This window comes from Copidosoma floridanum, unplaced genomic scaffold (assembly GCF_036245765.1).
Source record: "Copidosoma floridanum isolate Cflo_tuat_1 unplaced genomic scaffold, Cflo_Japanese_pri ptg000011l, whole genome shotgun sequence".
Classification (NCBI taxonomy): Eukaryota; Metazoa; Arthropoda; class Insecta; order Hymenoptera; family Encyrtidae; genus Copidosoma; species Copidosoma floridanum.
Window position 1 is genome coordinate 9,927,355 of NW_028321888.1, and position 14,906 is coordinate 9,942,260.

At 37.0% G+C, this 14,906-nt stretch overlaps 1 protein-coding gene across 1 annotated transcript in view; it reads left to right on the forward strand.

The window, feature by feature from the left end:
- Nucleotides 1-6,003: 6,003 nt before the first annotated feature.
- Nucleotides 6,004-14,906, forward strand: part of LOC106639752 (protein CEPU-1) — a 198,654-nt gene continuing 189,751 nt past the window's right edge. The window contains exon 1 of the mRNA XM_089590054.1: nt 6,004-6,326. Coding sequence (XP_089446180.1) covers nt 6,269-6,326 — 58 coding nt within the window. The 5' untranslated portion in view covers nt 6,004-6,268. The remainder of the gene's footprint in view (nt 6,327-14,906) is intronic.

Below are 14,906 nucleotides of genomic sequence, written 5' to 3' on the forward strand. Positions count from 1 at the left end.
GCCCCCGTCTCGGCTTCGCCCGAGATTTACTAAATAAAACACCGTACTTAGTGTGTTGACATGTAATGTGAAACATTTTCAGTTAGAAATTTTACACATATTCCTGATACATCTCAGAACAAAAATCTTCTTATTAAAAACATCTTTTTTCGGAATCCATATAGTTTATTTGGTCAAATAATAAGGTGTGAAAATTCAAAAAAATAATTATGCTGAAAAGTACCGTGCGTTCTTTATGCCATAAAATAATCAGTGGCCATAAGAAGCCGTTGATTTACAGTTCCTCCCGTATAATTCACGAAAAGGGCTATTTTTTTTAAGCTGTTAAAATTTTAAACTCCCAAAAAATATGTATTAAAATAAAAATTTTTTTTCTCATATCTTACAACTTTATCACTAGAGCAACAAAGTCCTGGACTTTAAACCCTACGTTTTTGTTGCCACAAAAACACAAATACATTTTCTACTCATTAAAAAATCTGAAGTAGGATCTTTAGAGATTTCAGAGATTGCTGTGAGGGTACAATGAAAAGCTGATCTCTCACGTTATGGACTCTTAGTTGTCGATTTTGACGCTGCTGTTTCAATCTCGATAAATTTTCTGCGTCAGTTTCGTGACGCCTAAGTAAAATTGTATTTATTAGAAGTTTTTCTTCCAATTCCCCCTCTTGCGACTTTTGGCATGCTTAAAATTTTTGTGACCCCTAAATGCTATTTTCTGTCAACTTTGTTGGGTTCTAATATATTTGTTGGCAAGGTAGTTCGACGTCCGATGGCCCTAAAAAAGACCGGTGAGCTTTTTAAGTTAACTCTTTCTTGACTGCAGTTAACAGCAATTGTGACTGCCTGGATACCTCAGGGTGATCTTCTCTGACTTGCTGTTGAAGACCCAGACTGATCGGGAGAAAAATTACAAAGTCTGAAGCTTTGGGGCTAGTTGTAGTGCTCTTTCCCAACGTCTCCCGGTATAACGTCGAAAACGTTGGTGTCTAAAGCACCTTTTTTATTTGCAGATTCAGTTGTTTTGGTGATCTTAGATGGGGAGATTGGTTAGTGATACTTGTCCAGTGGAGGCTGTTCCGTTGGCTCAATTTTTTTTCTTCATAGCTGTTATAGGGTTGCCCAGCGCAGACCTTGGAGAGGATCAGTGATTCCTGGTTGAATGCTTAGAGTCGAGAGGGTAATATAGGGTCGTCGGTCACCGGGTTTTCCAGCCTTGCGAAGAACAACTCCGCAGGTGACGTCTGCTAGTGAATAGCTGACTTGGTTTAATAGTGCCCGTCTTTAGTTAATATAGTCTTTTAGTCGACGAATCGCTTCCGGAAATGGTAATAAAAATGTATTTGTTGGCAAGGTAGTTTACACTTAGGTGGCTCCTAAAAAACCGAGGAAAGTGATGGTTAAGTAGGGAACGTAAATACTTATAATGGCCCTAAAAAGCGCCAGTGGTGAAACTTCCAGCTATTCGTTATTTCTGATGATGAAGAGCTGGCTACGGGTAGCTTGATTCTTACCCTGGGAGTCTCGATGTACGGAGACTGTGATGGGGGGAGGTACACCGCTGACCAAAGAATATCTCGTCTCGGGTCATTTCCCGGATAACCAACTGCTCATCGTTAGACGGGAACATGTGGGTAAGCGTGTTGGGGACGCGACGACCAAGAAGGTAGCCGTTGTGGCTGCCCGTACGCCTCAGAGATGTTTTCCATGGCTTACATTAGTAGCCAAAAATTCTCTAACTGCACCAAGTGGAATGGTGGGACTGCCACGGAACTCTGAAGAGTTGGTGCAGATTGTGCTCTGGCTAGATATGTCATATGTCTCCTGGTATTATGCCAGAGCCGTCATCGGTTGGAATTAATTTTTTTTTTGATTGCACTCGTTGAGATTCAGGGTAAATAAACACCTAGGTCTTTTCCCCCTTAGAGAAGCGTGTTGTCAGTAACCGGGATACCCAGCTGTAAGACTATCATCAGCATTCTCTATACAGCTCGTTGAACTGCCGAAGCTCGACTACATTCCTACCGAGACGCTCCGGCCTATTATAACCACTTTTATTTTATTATGTTGCAGGTAGCTTCGATTTTATGTCGACGCCACCTAGCGGATTTTACTGAACTAAAGTGGATAGCTGGCGTATTTTTACAAAACTTTGACCTCATTTATTGCTATTTTTATTAAATTTTTTAAGATAAAAACTATACTACAACCATCTAAGAAGTATCATGAATCAGTGTGCAAAACTTCAGCAAAATCGGTTCAGTAGTTTTCGCGGCTAGCGATTACAACGGTTTTAGCGAATTTGCTTTATATATTAGTAAGATAAGATAAGATAAGATAAGATAAGATAAGATAAGATACCTAAACCCCAGGGATTTTTAGTAAAAAATTCCTCAAGTTTGAAAAAACTAGTTTTTTTGCGATGTTCGACCACGTGCTCCTCAGCTACGGGTGCATTATTTTTAACTTCCATGAGCTTAAATTTTACTTTAAAGCATGTACTTTTAAATAAAAAAAGATTTATAAACATCAGTTTCTTAACTACTGCGATATTACTGATCTACGAATAGTCGTTGTACATCCTAGTTGTCTACGGATTGGGACTACATGTTATATGCGCAGATTGTATATAGATATACAGTAGGCTACAAAAATAACCATTTGTAGATCAGCAATATCCATAAAGGTATAAGAATAGAGGGGAAAAGCGCAATACTAGCCCATTAGCGGCAGCGACAGCATAATTAAGTGTTACGGGGCATCTATCCTTGTTGCCAAAGCCACGTTATTGGCTACTTCTTCGTCCTGAATCCTAGAGTTAATTCAATCTCATGTAAGACTTGACCAATAACATAACTGCCAGACAAAGACAGATGCCCCGTTACGAAGCGAATTCTGCTGTCACATATCACGACCCCTTTTCTCCTCTATTCTTATACCTCTCTGGCAATATCGCAGTTGCGTTATTTTTGTAGCCTACTGTATATCTATATACAATCTGCGCATATAACATGTAGTCCCAATCCGTAGACAACTAGGATGTACAACGACTATTCGTAGATCAGTGATACCGCAGTTGTTGAGGAACTGACGTTTATAAATCTTTTTCTATTTAAAAATATATGCTTCAAGGTAAAATTTAAGCTCACAAAAGTTCAAAGTAATGCACCCACAGCTGGGAAACACGTGGTCAAAAATCGCAAAAAACTCCTTTTTTCAAACTTGAGGAATTTTTTACTAAAAATCTGTGGGGTTTAGGTATATACATCCTGATCAATTTTTTGTTCGAAATTTGCTAAGGAATCAGAATAAATTTTTTTTTTTACTGAAATTGTAAAATTTTTTTACTTGTTTATAAAATTTGTTAATAACAAAAAATTGTCCACTTGGACAGTGATCCACCATAAAAAATCGTGTTCAGCAGGCAATAGTACATTAAAAAAACTTTGGTAGGTCCGTCCTAACTCAAAAGGTCACGGGACCCTACCTGGCCCCCTAACTATAAGTCACTGGATCTCAATATGATTTTTTTTTTTTTTTTAATATTATAGTGCTCTACGTCCGGCTCCTTTAATAAGGGCACTACTGAGGGCACTTGGCACTTGGGAGAAGGAAGGGAAGAGGGATGGGGAGGTCTCCCATTACTGGGAGGGGGGTAGGGGGAAATTAGGCAATTACGCTGCGAGAAGGTCGCCTAAACCCTCCTCGAGGAGCATTGCGTGGTAAAAAAGCACATGTGAAAAATCACAGAGGTACTTTGTTTGAAAAAGTCGCACTGGCCAAGAATCGAACAGTAGTCTCCCGTGTGCCAATCCACGACCTAGCCGACCGAGCCACCGCGCGCTCATTCTCAATATAATTGAACATGTCTGGTGAACAATGGTCAAAGAGTAGCACCCAGCAATAGCTGTGAGCAATCGACAACTAATTGAAATTATTACCAACTCCTGGATGTAAGGAAACTATAGGAAATCTATAAAAACTCTCAATGCTGTCCTCCACTTTAACGAAAAAAAATTTTTTTTAACACACCCTTGAAACCGGGCTCATTTTACACCTAATGTCATGTACTATAAGGAAAAAATTTTGAACACGGGTTTCAGTGAGAGTGACAACCTTTTTCCACGATTTCGATAGTAAAAGTATGTATGTATATAAATATTGTAAATACATATATAATTTTAACATGTAAATCGAGAAAAAAGGGTGTCACTCTCACTGAAACCGTATTCAAAAAAATTTTTTTTATAGTACATGCCATTACAAGTAAAATAAGTCCGGTATAAGGGTGAGCCTAAAAAAATTTTTTTTATTTAAATAAGGGACAAAAACGCAATATTTTTTGTAGATTTCCTCACTTACACAAATTTTTTAAGTTAATTTTGTAATTAATTTTGAAAAAACTTATTTTTTGGACCTTACAACTTCATTTGTCACGATATATAACAATTTATCAACATACATGAACGTACACCAATAGAAACGTACGTGGTGACACAAACACAATTTTTTTAATTTATGAAGTGAACACCAGTCATTGTAGAAAATGCCATTATCTTTCAAATAACATGCCTATGAGACCTACTGCGATCGACTAGCTGCTACTATGCAACTATTGGCCGTCAAAAAAGTGTTAAGTTTTATTATCGACAGTAGAGAAGTAATAGAAGTACTTTTTTATCTCGCCTATACACTATATTTTTAGCTAATGAGAACGGTGTACTTATATTTAAAAAATATTTACTAACTTTTAAAACAACTATTTTTAACAGTTTTTCTAACTTTTTTTGAGTTGTGTGTAATTCGAGTTTTACTTTTTTTTAATTATATTATATACACAAAAGAAAGTTTTTTTCCTTTTTAAAAAATTTTAACGAATGCATCACAGGGGTGCTTTACATTTGTAGCTCTGATTTCTTTTCCAATCAGAACTTGATAGTTTAAAACCAAGAATATTGCACGGGAGGGAAATATTTTATCATCCTTTGACAATATAATTTGAAAAAAACTAAAATCGTTTTTTTACATCTTCACACAGTCGAGAAAATATGTAAATATAAAAAAAAAATTTTCTTAAATTTTTCTTAAAAGTGAAAGACGTGCACACGTGGTGTCAACAAAAAAGTTGTAAATATATATAAAGAAAGAAAATTTTTATTTATTTTTCAAGAACCGTTTTTGCACAAATTAATAAAACCATTAAGGAATATAAAAATATCAGTTTTTTTCTATACCTTTTAAATTCTTATGAAAGATGTTTGTGTAGTAGAAAAAGTTTTAAATCTCATTGAAAAACAAATTATTTGCGTTGTGGTATTTTATTCGAATTATAATCCTGATGGTTTGGAAAACAATAAACATTTTAAAATAATACAAACATTGATTTTTAGGTACTGATTTATAAAGACTTGTATCATTCTACAAATATTGAAGAGAATCCTCAACACGAAAAAATTAGATCCTTAGCTATAGCTTGTATTGTATACAAATTATGTTTTAGATTTATGTGTGGTCAAGAGGAAACTTGTAGATCTCGTTCTACATTGTTTTAACACTCATTTATACCTAAAATGTGATCTTTATTGTCTAAACGATAATTTTAAAAATTCATACGAATATGGTTATACTTATGCTCGAGGCATTTTTTTTCAATTGATTTATTTTTTTATTTTTTTTTTTTTCATTACAGTTATTGAAAATTTTTTTAGAAGTAAATTGGACAACTCCACCCGGTCACTATATTTCTTTTTACGCAGAAGTATAAGAAATATAGGTACCCCAGGCGCCGCGTTGGTTGGACCGGGCAATAACAACAACGCCAGCGCGAGCAGCGTGTTCAGTGTGTTCACCTCGACGACTGGCGACGACTGGTGTCAGTGGCTGGTAGCAGCGGTGGCGTCGGCGGGGAAGGCCAGCGCGGTACAGTGGTGGCGGCTAGGGCGCGCTCAGTTTGTACTTTACGGCTCGACGCGCCGTATCGCCCCGATAATCCTCCGCGCGCTTCGATCTTACCAATCCTTGGTCTCATATTTGGTATATAAATACATTGACTAAAGCCGGCCCTCCTCCGCGCCACGAGTCGTGCTCCCGCTGTGGGCTGCTCTTTGTTGTAGCCGTCGTTTTGTCGTTCTTGTTCGGTGCGTGCCGCTCGACAAACCGATCTATCGGTGTGCCGGTTGTTTGCTAAAGTTGTGAGGTGATTGGTGGTGTGGTGTCCGTTGCTGGACCGCAGTATAGCTCATTTGATTGGAGATACATTTAAGGAACCATGAGGCTGGACATTCGCTGGCTCGTCGTCGGGCTCGCGCTGCTGTGCTTGGCCGAAGGTAAGCAATACCCGCGAATATACTCCCTCAGACGTGACCCAAGGGGTACGTGAGATTGAACGATCGGCCCTTGGGGACAGATTTATTTGCCGATTCGGATGGAATGGATAGTTGATGCAGCCTCTCGGGACGTCAGTCACTTGACACTTCGATACAGTGAACTTTTGTGACATTTGGTCAAGTTGTGTCCTTTGGAATTTGCAAAAATTATAAAAGTGCTGTAGCCGTAGTAAAGCGAACCTATGTACATACCCCCAGATTTAGTATTTCTATGAATCTTTAAGACACCTACATCGGTAGCGAGAATCCTTTGATGATTAGAGATCAAAATCTGTTAATTACAGCCAAGTGCAGAACCTTTTCGGGTCTTTTTACTTGATTGAAACAGCTGTTTTGTGTACTTACTTCATTATTTGTCTTGCGACTTACGTTATTGTCGCCTCAGCAAAAATTTCATACGACAAGGTGACCTTTATACTGTTGAAAAGTTCAGTTTTTAATCGTTTAAGAACCTTCTTAGAGGTATTTATAAATTACTCTAACGATATCCCACTGTAGTAACTATGACAATGAACGGATGTATGAGTTATAAGATTAGCCGAATAACTTTGAACAAAACGTCAAACACTAAATTCAGCGCGTTTGACCAGGAATCGAGTAAAATCTTTGCTTTTAGGCTCAACTGCTCGAAAAGGTTGCCTTGTACTTTATTTTTCGGAACAAAAGTGTAGTATATCTCGATATCTCCTTATGTACGTAACTGTGTTTTGAGACTAAGTTGAGTCATTGGCACCTGATTAACACCAAACTTGGATAATTTGGTTTTTGTAGAAAAACGTGAACGTTTTTATCGGGTGGGGTTTTATTATTTTATTATAAGTCAACCCGTTCTTAGTACTTTTACTACTGGGTTCAGAGGTTAAAAGTAATTTTATTCGTGATTACTTAACAAATTAGTTTGAGATAGTACATAACTTTTTTTGTACTGTACACTTTTTTCTCGGAAAAGTCAATAATTTGTTGCTGGTCTTGAGTAAAAGTAAAACATGTGAAAAATCGTACTTTTTTCCAAAACGGTGATAATTGACAATCTACGAGCGCCGAAATGTTAAAAGCGAGAGTTATAAAAATTTACAGCATACACCTCTTTGTCACGTACATAAATAGTATATTACGCACCTAGTGAGCGAGGTTAAGAATGAAGGGATATTCGTCTTGTTCCTACTTTCGGCGCAGTATGATGAAAAAACGTTTGATAGCATCTAAATTTTTTACGACGTGTAATGATACTTATTTGCTCTGGTGACAAATGTATCAGTCAGATGCAACAGCAAAGCCATTTTGATAAATAAGGGCACTTATTTAATAATAATCATACCGGTATAGCTATTCTGCTCATAAAAAGCCTTGTACTTGAAAAATGTTTGAATCGTTATATTAGACACACCCAATGAATGTAACAAATATTTAATATTTTTACCACCGTCAAATAAATAAAAAAATATTCGACCTTAAAATATAAGAAGCAATGACATAAATATAGTCTCGCTTTTATGAGGGTAGTCCAAGCGAAGAAAATACGACTATAGCGAGGAAGAGCGACCAGTCGAGGTGTTAGAAGCGCCGATGAAAAGGTTCGATAAGAAGGTATTAATTTGACGACGGAAAAAACGACATGGGAGAAAAAGAACGCCTGACATATCGATAATCTTGTCCCTCCATATTTATTGCGTATACTTGTAAGTTTGTTGTGTTTCAAAATAATTGTACGTGGCTATACACGTTAACAAGTATCCCTCGTTAAGATCCACGCAAGCTGTTTTTATTTATTTTTAATTTTAGCTACGTGCTTTTTATGCTACATCAAAGATTAATGGAAATACAAGAAAAATAACTTCTTCCATCACTTTGGAAGATACATGGGAATAGAATTTCTGTAGATGTACATCGTTTGTTAAGAGAACAAATTTTGTACGGATAACGTGAGAAAAATCCCGCAAAAACACGAGCAACTGGCCCACAGGTTGAGGGTCATACATATTGTATTATATTGTCCAAGACCAGGCATACCTTTCCTTTGTCTCAATGAACTTGCAAAGTTTCCAATCGAGTCTCAACATCGCAACGGCTGGTTCACCAACTCGGAAGCCAAAGAGAGTTGAGCCGTATCAGTGAAACGTTAAATTCTTTTTTTCTTCCGCCTCATTAGCTTCCTAGCCGGCATGTATGTATACATGTATTACATGCGCGCACTCTTGGTGTATATATATATTTATTATTTCTCTCTCCATGTTATAGAAATATTAATGATACGCCATAACCATACCAGGTTTGAACCGACGGTAGGTATAATTGCACCAGCGAGGTGTAATGACCTCATGGTGGCTCATTAAGAAGCGCCTAGCCGCTGCATGTGCTGGTTTCCCTCTTGCGCTGCTGCATGTATAGCGATTCCAAAGCCATGATCTCGGGGACTCTTTCTTTCATTCCGAGAGTATTGATAATTTCCCCAATAGTAGCTTGCATCTATGCGCGTGCAGTTCATGTGTACCTTTTTTTTTTTTTTTTTTTAGAGTTTGTTGCTCCTGTGTGTCTGAGTGCAACGTTTACTGAGACATGTTGGGCTTGATTTTTGCGCGATTGATCGAAAGTTACAAATTTTACAGCTACACAGAATGGAAAAACAATGAAAACGCTTGCTATCCGAGTTTTGAAAATTATACCATCAGTTGGAGGCATATAACTGGCATGTGTCTTTGGTTTGACAATTTCGAAATTTCTAAAGCGCTCACCATTCACCAAGTGTCACCGATACATTGGCACATCGGTTCTTTATCAATGGAGACCTTATTCATTCACGATAGCTGTTGCTACAAGTATGAAGAAGATCTAGCGAGTAACCAACTGTAACTATAAGAATAATAAAAGATAAGAGTGACGCGAAAATACAGTCAAATGTGTGTCTACAGATAAGAAGTTGGTCAAACTAATGTTGCTTACAGCGAGATTGGACCGCGAATGATACGATAAAATTCATTACGTGCTACGAAACGTATTTTTTTCCTAATGAAGGTTCAAAGATTGTGATAAAAGGTAGATTCGTCAAACGCAGATTTTTGTTATTGGGATAAAAAAATGATGTTTGTCGGGTGTGTACGTTGGTTACAAAATTGCGTCAATTGTGTTATGAGATTTGATGACGATAAGATGTTGATAGCGCGAGAAAAGACAACAACATACCAAATGAGGATTTGGCGAGAACACGCATTGATGACAAATATTTGTAACGAAACTGAAACGGGTGTAGGAATGTCAGGATTGGATTTTTCTAAATATACAGTTTCGGTTCAATAAGCGCAATTGACAAAACTCTTTACTTTATACTACCGACTTAGTGTGCCATTGTCTGATGTACATTTATCTGTAGTAATAAGTTATGGGCAAAATTATAATAGAGATTTTTTCCAGTTTTTACTATGATTGAGCCATTGTATGATTTTAAAAGTTTATGGAATTGAATGTTCTTGATATACTAACAATCAATTTTTTAAGCTATAGCATATAAATTTTACATTTCAACACATATTAAACGCATACTGTAATACATTTCTTATACATGATGTACATCATTATTGAACAGTTAATTAATTGTTTTCAATCACAATGAAAAAGTACCTACATAATTGAAAAAAGTCCTTAGCTATGGTTTTGTACCCATCAATTTATACATCACAACAATTTTTTTACGGTGAAATGATTTTTCTCAAAAATTGAAAATAATGTTGCAGAACTGACATTTCAAAGCTCTCCATATTCTTTCATGACTCTTCCCTGGAAATGGCACTTATGGCTACCGTTTACATCAACTGTATTACAAAATGGCACTTTTGGCCACTTCAACTGTATTACATACCTTGACGTTTAAACTGTGAAATCAAGACTTAGCTCGTAAAGAATAACAACTATTCAGATCTATCTCTATGACGTGTACCAGTTAGGTGCCAATGGCGTACGTATCATTTAGCGCATGAGCACAATTAAGCTACGCCCTCCGGTGGTACAACCCATACAGACACATAATTATACATGTATGGCGACTCGTAGCTCTGCTCTTGGACACCATATACACGTCGTCGGTGGTGCAGGACAGCTTTTTGGGGGAAAAGTATCGGTAATACCAAGTTGTAGCTAGTATAGGCTCTCTATGAACACGATGCCCATCGGCTTCCCGACCGGACCATAGTTGCGTTGGTCTCTGCAGTGGGTTACTGTACCTATAGATCGGAACCATCGGAAACTATTGTGAAAAATTCGAAGGAAAGGAGAGACGAGAATAAAGACACGGCCGTAAAATGCTGCAGCTCCGCGTTTTTTCTGTTCATTCTCCGCCGTTGAGCCGTTGAATGGCGATCAGCAGCGACGTTGCTCTTGGCTATATAGGTGGGTATGCACTTTAAAGAGGAGGAAAACGAGATGTGCGCGTCGGGGGAGTGCGGAGGAAAAAAGAAAAAGAAAACGGGACAGAAGGAAAAAAAAAAAAAAAAAGAGGCGGAGGAGAAGGGGCTCGATCGTGTCTCGCTCGACTGAATGGGCCGAACGAAGGAGCGGGCGTATTATATTATGCAGAGGAAGACAAGGGAAAAGAGATGAACGAAAGCATACGTGTATGTATAGGTGAGATGGTAACTATATATATAAGCACTATAAAACGCACCCCCTCCGCCCTCTCTCTGTGCAAAACCTGCCTACCGGAAGGACGAGTAGCCTGCCTGTGTGTGTATGGGTATGTGTCTGTGATCCAGGTGAATGAGAGAAAGGATGAGACTATATGGTCCAGGCGGGTCCAGGTATGCGCGCAGATGACTCCTCCGATACTGCTGTACCTTCTATACATGTATACAGTATATTTTACCACCCAACTCTCGCTGAGATATCTGCGCCTTATGCATATGTATACATAATAAACATATCTTTATCCGTACCGTCCCGCGTTGCTCGTGTTATACTATTTTTCACCATCGAAATCATCACTTTGTTTTTTTGCAGCTTCTTTTTTTTTTTGCTTCGGCAATTTTTCTTTCCATTACAGACTACTTACTCGCTTGATGAAATTAGGATTCTCCACCCGAATTCTCCCCCTGTGAATAAAATTCCAGTTTCGTGCAAAAAAGTGGTTTCTTTTTCGTAAGAAGTTTAAAAGTGAATAATTTTTTTTTTTTTTTTTTTTTTTTTTAAGACTGATACAGTGTTAGTGTAACAATAATGTTGATTTTATCGGACACTCAACGAATTTTCTAAAAGGTAATGTTTCATTAAAACGTGTTTTGTACTTATTCTAACATATTCGTAACAACAAATTTTATTTTTTAATTTTTTTTCATCATAAAATAGAACTCAATTTACCTTTACTAAGCAATGTGTTATGTATTAATGTATACACAATTGTGTGTAATGTAATGTAAGTCGTTATTTAAGCCATCAGGTGGTATGTATAACCACGTGTAGCCCAATGTGTGTATTTAGGAATATATATATATATGTATATGTATATATGATTATTACCCCTCCTAAAAAATATCAAGTTCCCTCAGCCAGTCAAATGAAACACACACACATATGTTATGTAACCTTGAATTATTAAAAACTTTTCAAATCAATAGTTTGCTATTATAAAGTAAAAATCAAATCGATTGCGCTTCTCCCTGGTGGCATTGCTCTACAAATTTTCTTTCGTTGTCAACGTATTATTATACTAGCGCTTAAGAATTTAATATCTAATGGATAAATAAGATCTATAACAACAGTAACTTTAATTCATCGGTAAAATTACGTTCAGAGTGAAAATTCTGAGATTAATTGGCATCAAGTATATGGATGGAAAAAAGAAGTCAGTGGGATAAACAAAAAATTTGACACATCCACAGTCAAACGATTCTCCTTCGGTCGTGGCTCATTATGGCAAACCAGATCACCTGGACTAGACTATAATTTTGGAGACCATGCGAGAGTATGCATAGCCCGGAAAACAGAGTCCAGGTGATCTATTACAACAAAGTCGATGAGGTACGGCTACAACGAGTTGGCCAGCAGCGGACATGTATAGCAATAGCAACAGCTGCCGTCATGAAGGGGTCGAATTTTCTTAGAATCTGGCCAAAGACCGATGAATAATAGTGAAATGTTTCAACGGAAAATCGGAAAAAAAGAAAACATATGTTTCCAAGTTCAGGACGGACGTCGAAAAAATTTTTTTTGTTTAAAAATATTTTTGCTAAGTATTGCATTTGAAAAAAATTTTCACAACTGCTGGATTCCCCGATCAAAATAACGAAAGCTACTGGTTTACTAGCTCAATGGGTTCTCGTTGAATAATTTTTTAGTACTCAATAACTCGGATATTCATTAAAAAACTCCAAAAAATCGTTGAAACACGATATTTTAAATATATGGGTAGTAAAGTATGTCATTTTAGACCTGCACTGAAGTTGCATCTAGCAAAAGTTACCAAAAGAAACTTTGGAAGAAAGTTTGCGAAAGTTTAACTTAAAACCTTAAAAGTACGGTTTTTTTCACCAGAAACCATAGTTTTTTTTGGGTATGGCAAGATACAGATAGTAAATAATACTTAATGATTGTTTGGAATTGGTATACGTGAAATATGATAAAAAAATTTTCGTCAATAAGTTTTCACTTTTATCTATTACCAGAATTATTGAAAAATATTTGGACGTGCCAAAACAAACTTATGTGAGGTCATTCCGGCTAGTGCAGGCTACGGTTTTACAAATAGGTCTGGTCTGGAAACTTCCGTACACTTTAGTGTTAGGGGGTGTCATGTTCGTTCCGTTACCTGCTTTGAGAAGTAGATGACAGTATGACACCACCACTACCATACATAGTTTCCATACCAATTGTTTACACGAACGTATACATTGTATACTTACATTATCTTGATGGAGTGGAAACATAATTTGTTTTTAAAAAATAATAAAAGTACAGCACTTTTGTTACCAAATGTATAGATTTTTTTTTTTTTTTTTTTTTTTTTTTTTTTTAAAGCCTGTTTTAAGGTGACTTACTCATCCTTAATTTATTAGAAAATGCGTCACAAAAGTCAGGAATTTTCAAAAATTCATAATTTAGCACTTCCGCTTCATTTACAATGCTAATAATTTTTCTTAATTTTGAAAGATCTAATTCTACAGTTAATATTAAAAATTAAAAATTATTGAAACGCAAATAGTATGTGCTTCTTATAGCAAAAAATTTAAAAAAATGTCTTGACCTTAAATCATGGGAGCACCATTTTTGCTTTCAAATTTTGTTAAAAAAAAATTTCACCACAAAAGTACCGCTTGGTTTTTTAATAATTGTTATAGATTCGTGTAACGTTTAAGTCCATATTCTATGTTATTTCGTAAAAATTTTTTGCAGGGGAGCCGGAGAAAATAAATTAAAAAAATTTCCGCGGACGTACTAATATGTGTTTGAGAGAAAGATTGAAACAGTAAGCCGAAAAATGATATGAGCCATAGTGTACCTGCCGATTACTGCACAATACACGTCCAAACAACAGCACGCCATTATTTACCCAGACGTATGGTTATATATTTGTAGGAGGGCAGCTGGCCAGTAGCCGAGCGGGTCCGGGGTCTCTGAAAGAAATAATACCTACTCAGGCCAGCACAGCCTAAAACTGCAACATGATGCACGCATACCTATAGGGTGTTTTTCTCGGCCGAATTTTCGAGCTGGTCCCCGATGTGCGTGCATGCGTGGCCTTGTCTCTCTCACCCGAATTTGACCGACTACCTACTATACCGAGACCACCTTGCCTTTTCATCAGCCTCTTTCGCCAGGGGTTCGGTATAAGCCTGTATTTATTTATAATCCCCGGCTTGCTTTCTCTTCTCCCCTCCAACCGCGCGGCGCATTTGGATTATACATCACACATGACTATACTTGTATTGATAGACATACTGTTTTACCCGTACATTACCGATTGCATAATGTCATACGGCCCCCGAATCATCAAACGCTCACTTACCTCTGCACGTGGCTCTAAAGAATTCAGGTGATGTGTACTTAACTATGTACATCTATTAGTAGGGCTCCGCCCCATACGCCCTCCGCCTGACCACCCTCCATGCAAAAATAATGGCTTTGAGTGTTCATGAGACGAATCAAATAATTTCAAGGTGTTTGGAAGACTTTTAGTAGCTACGAATAATCTACAAGCTATTATTTTATTTATTGTTTTCAACAATATCTTGAATCGGCCTTGGTTCGTAGGTTTTATGGTACGTTGGGCGTTATTTACTTATACATGAACAGAAAGAAAGTTAAGGCTTACATTTATATATTATATACGGTGTCCCGGTAATAATACGTGTCCAGCTATACTAATTATCTCTGAAGGTCTAAAAGCATCTAACTCAGTTGAAATTTAAATCAGTCCGATGTAAGGGGTTTGGAGATATGACTGTTTACCCCATACTCACGCACGTAGATAATTTTTTTGTAATTGGGTATTTTTATATGAAATACTGTGAGAAATATAAGTTGGAGAACTTCATTTTT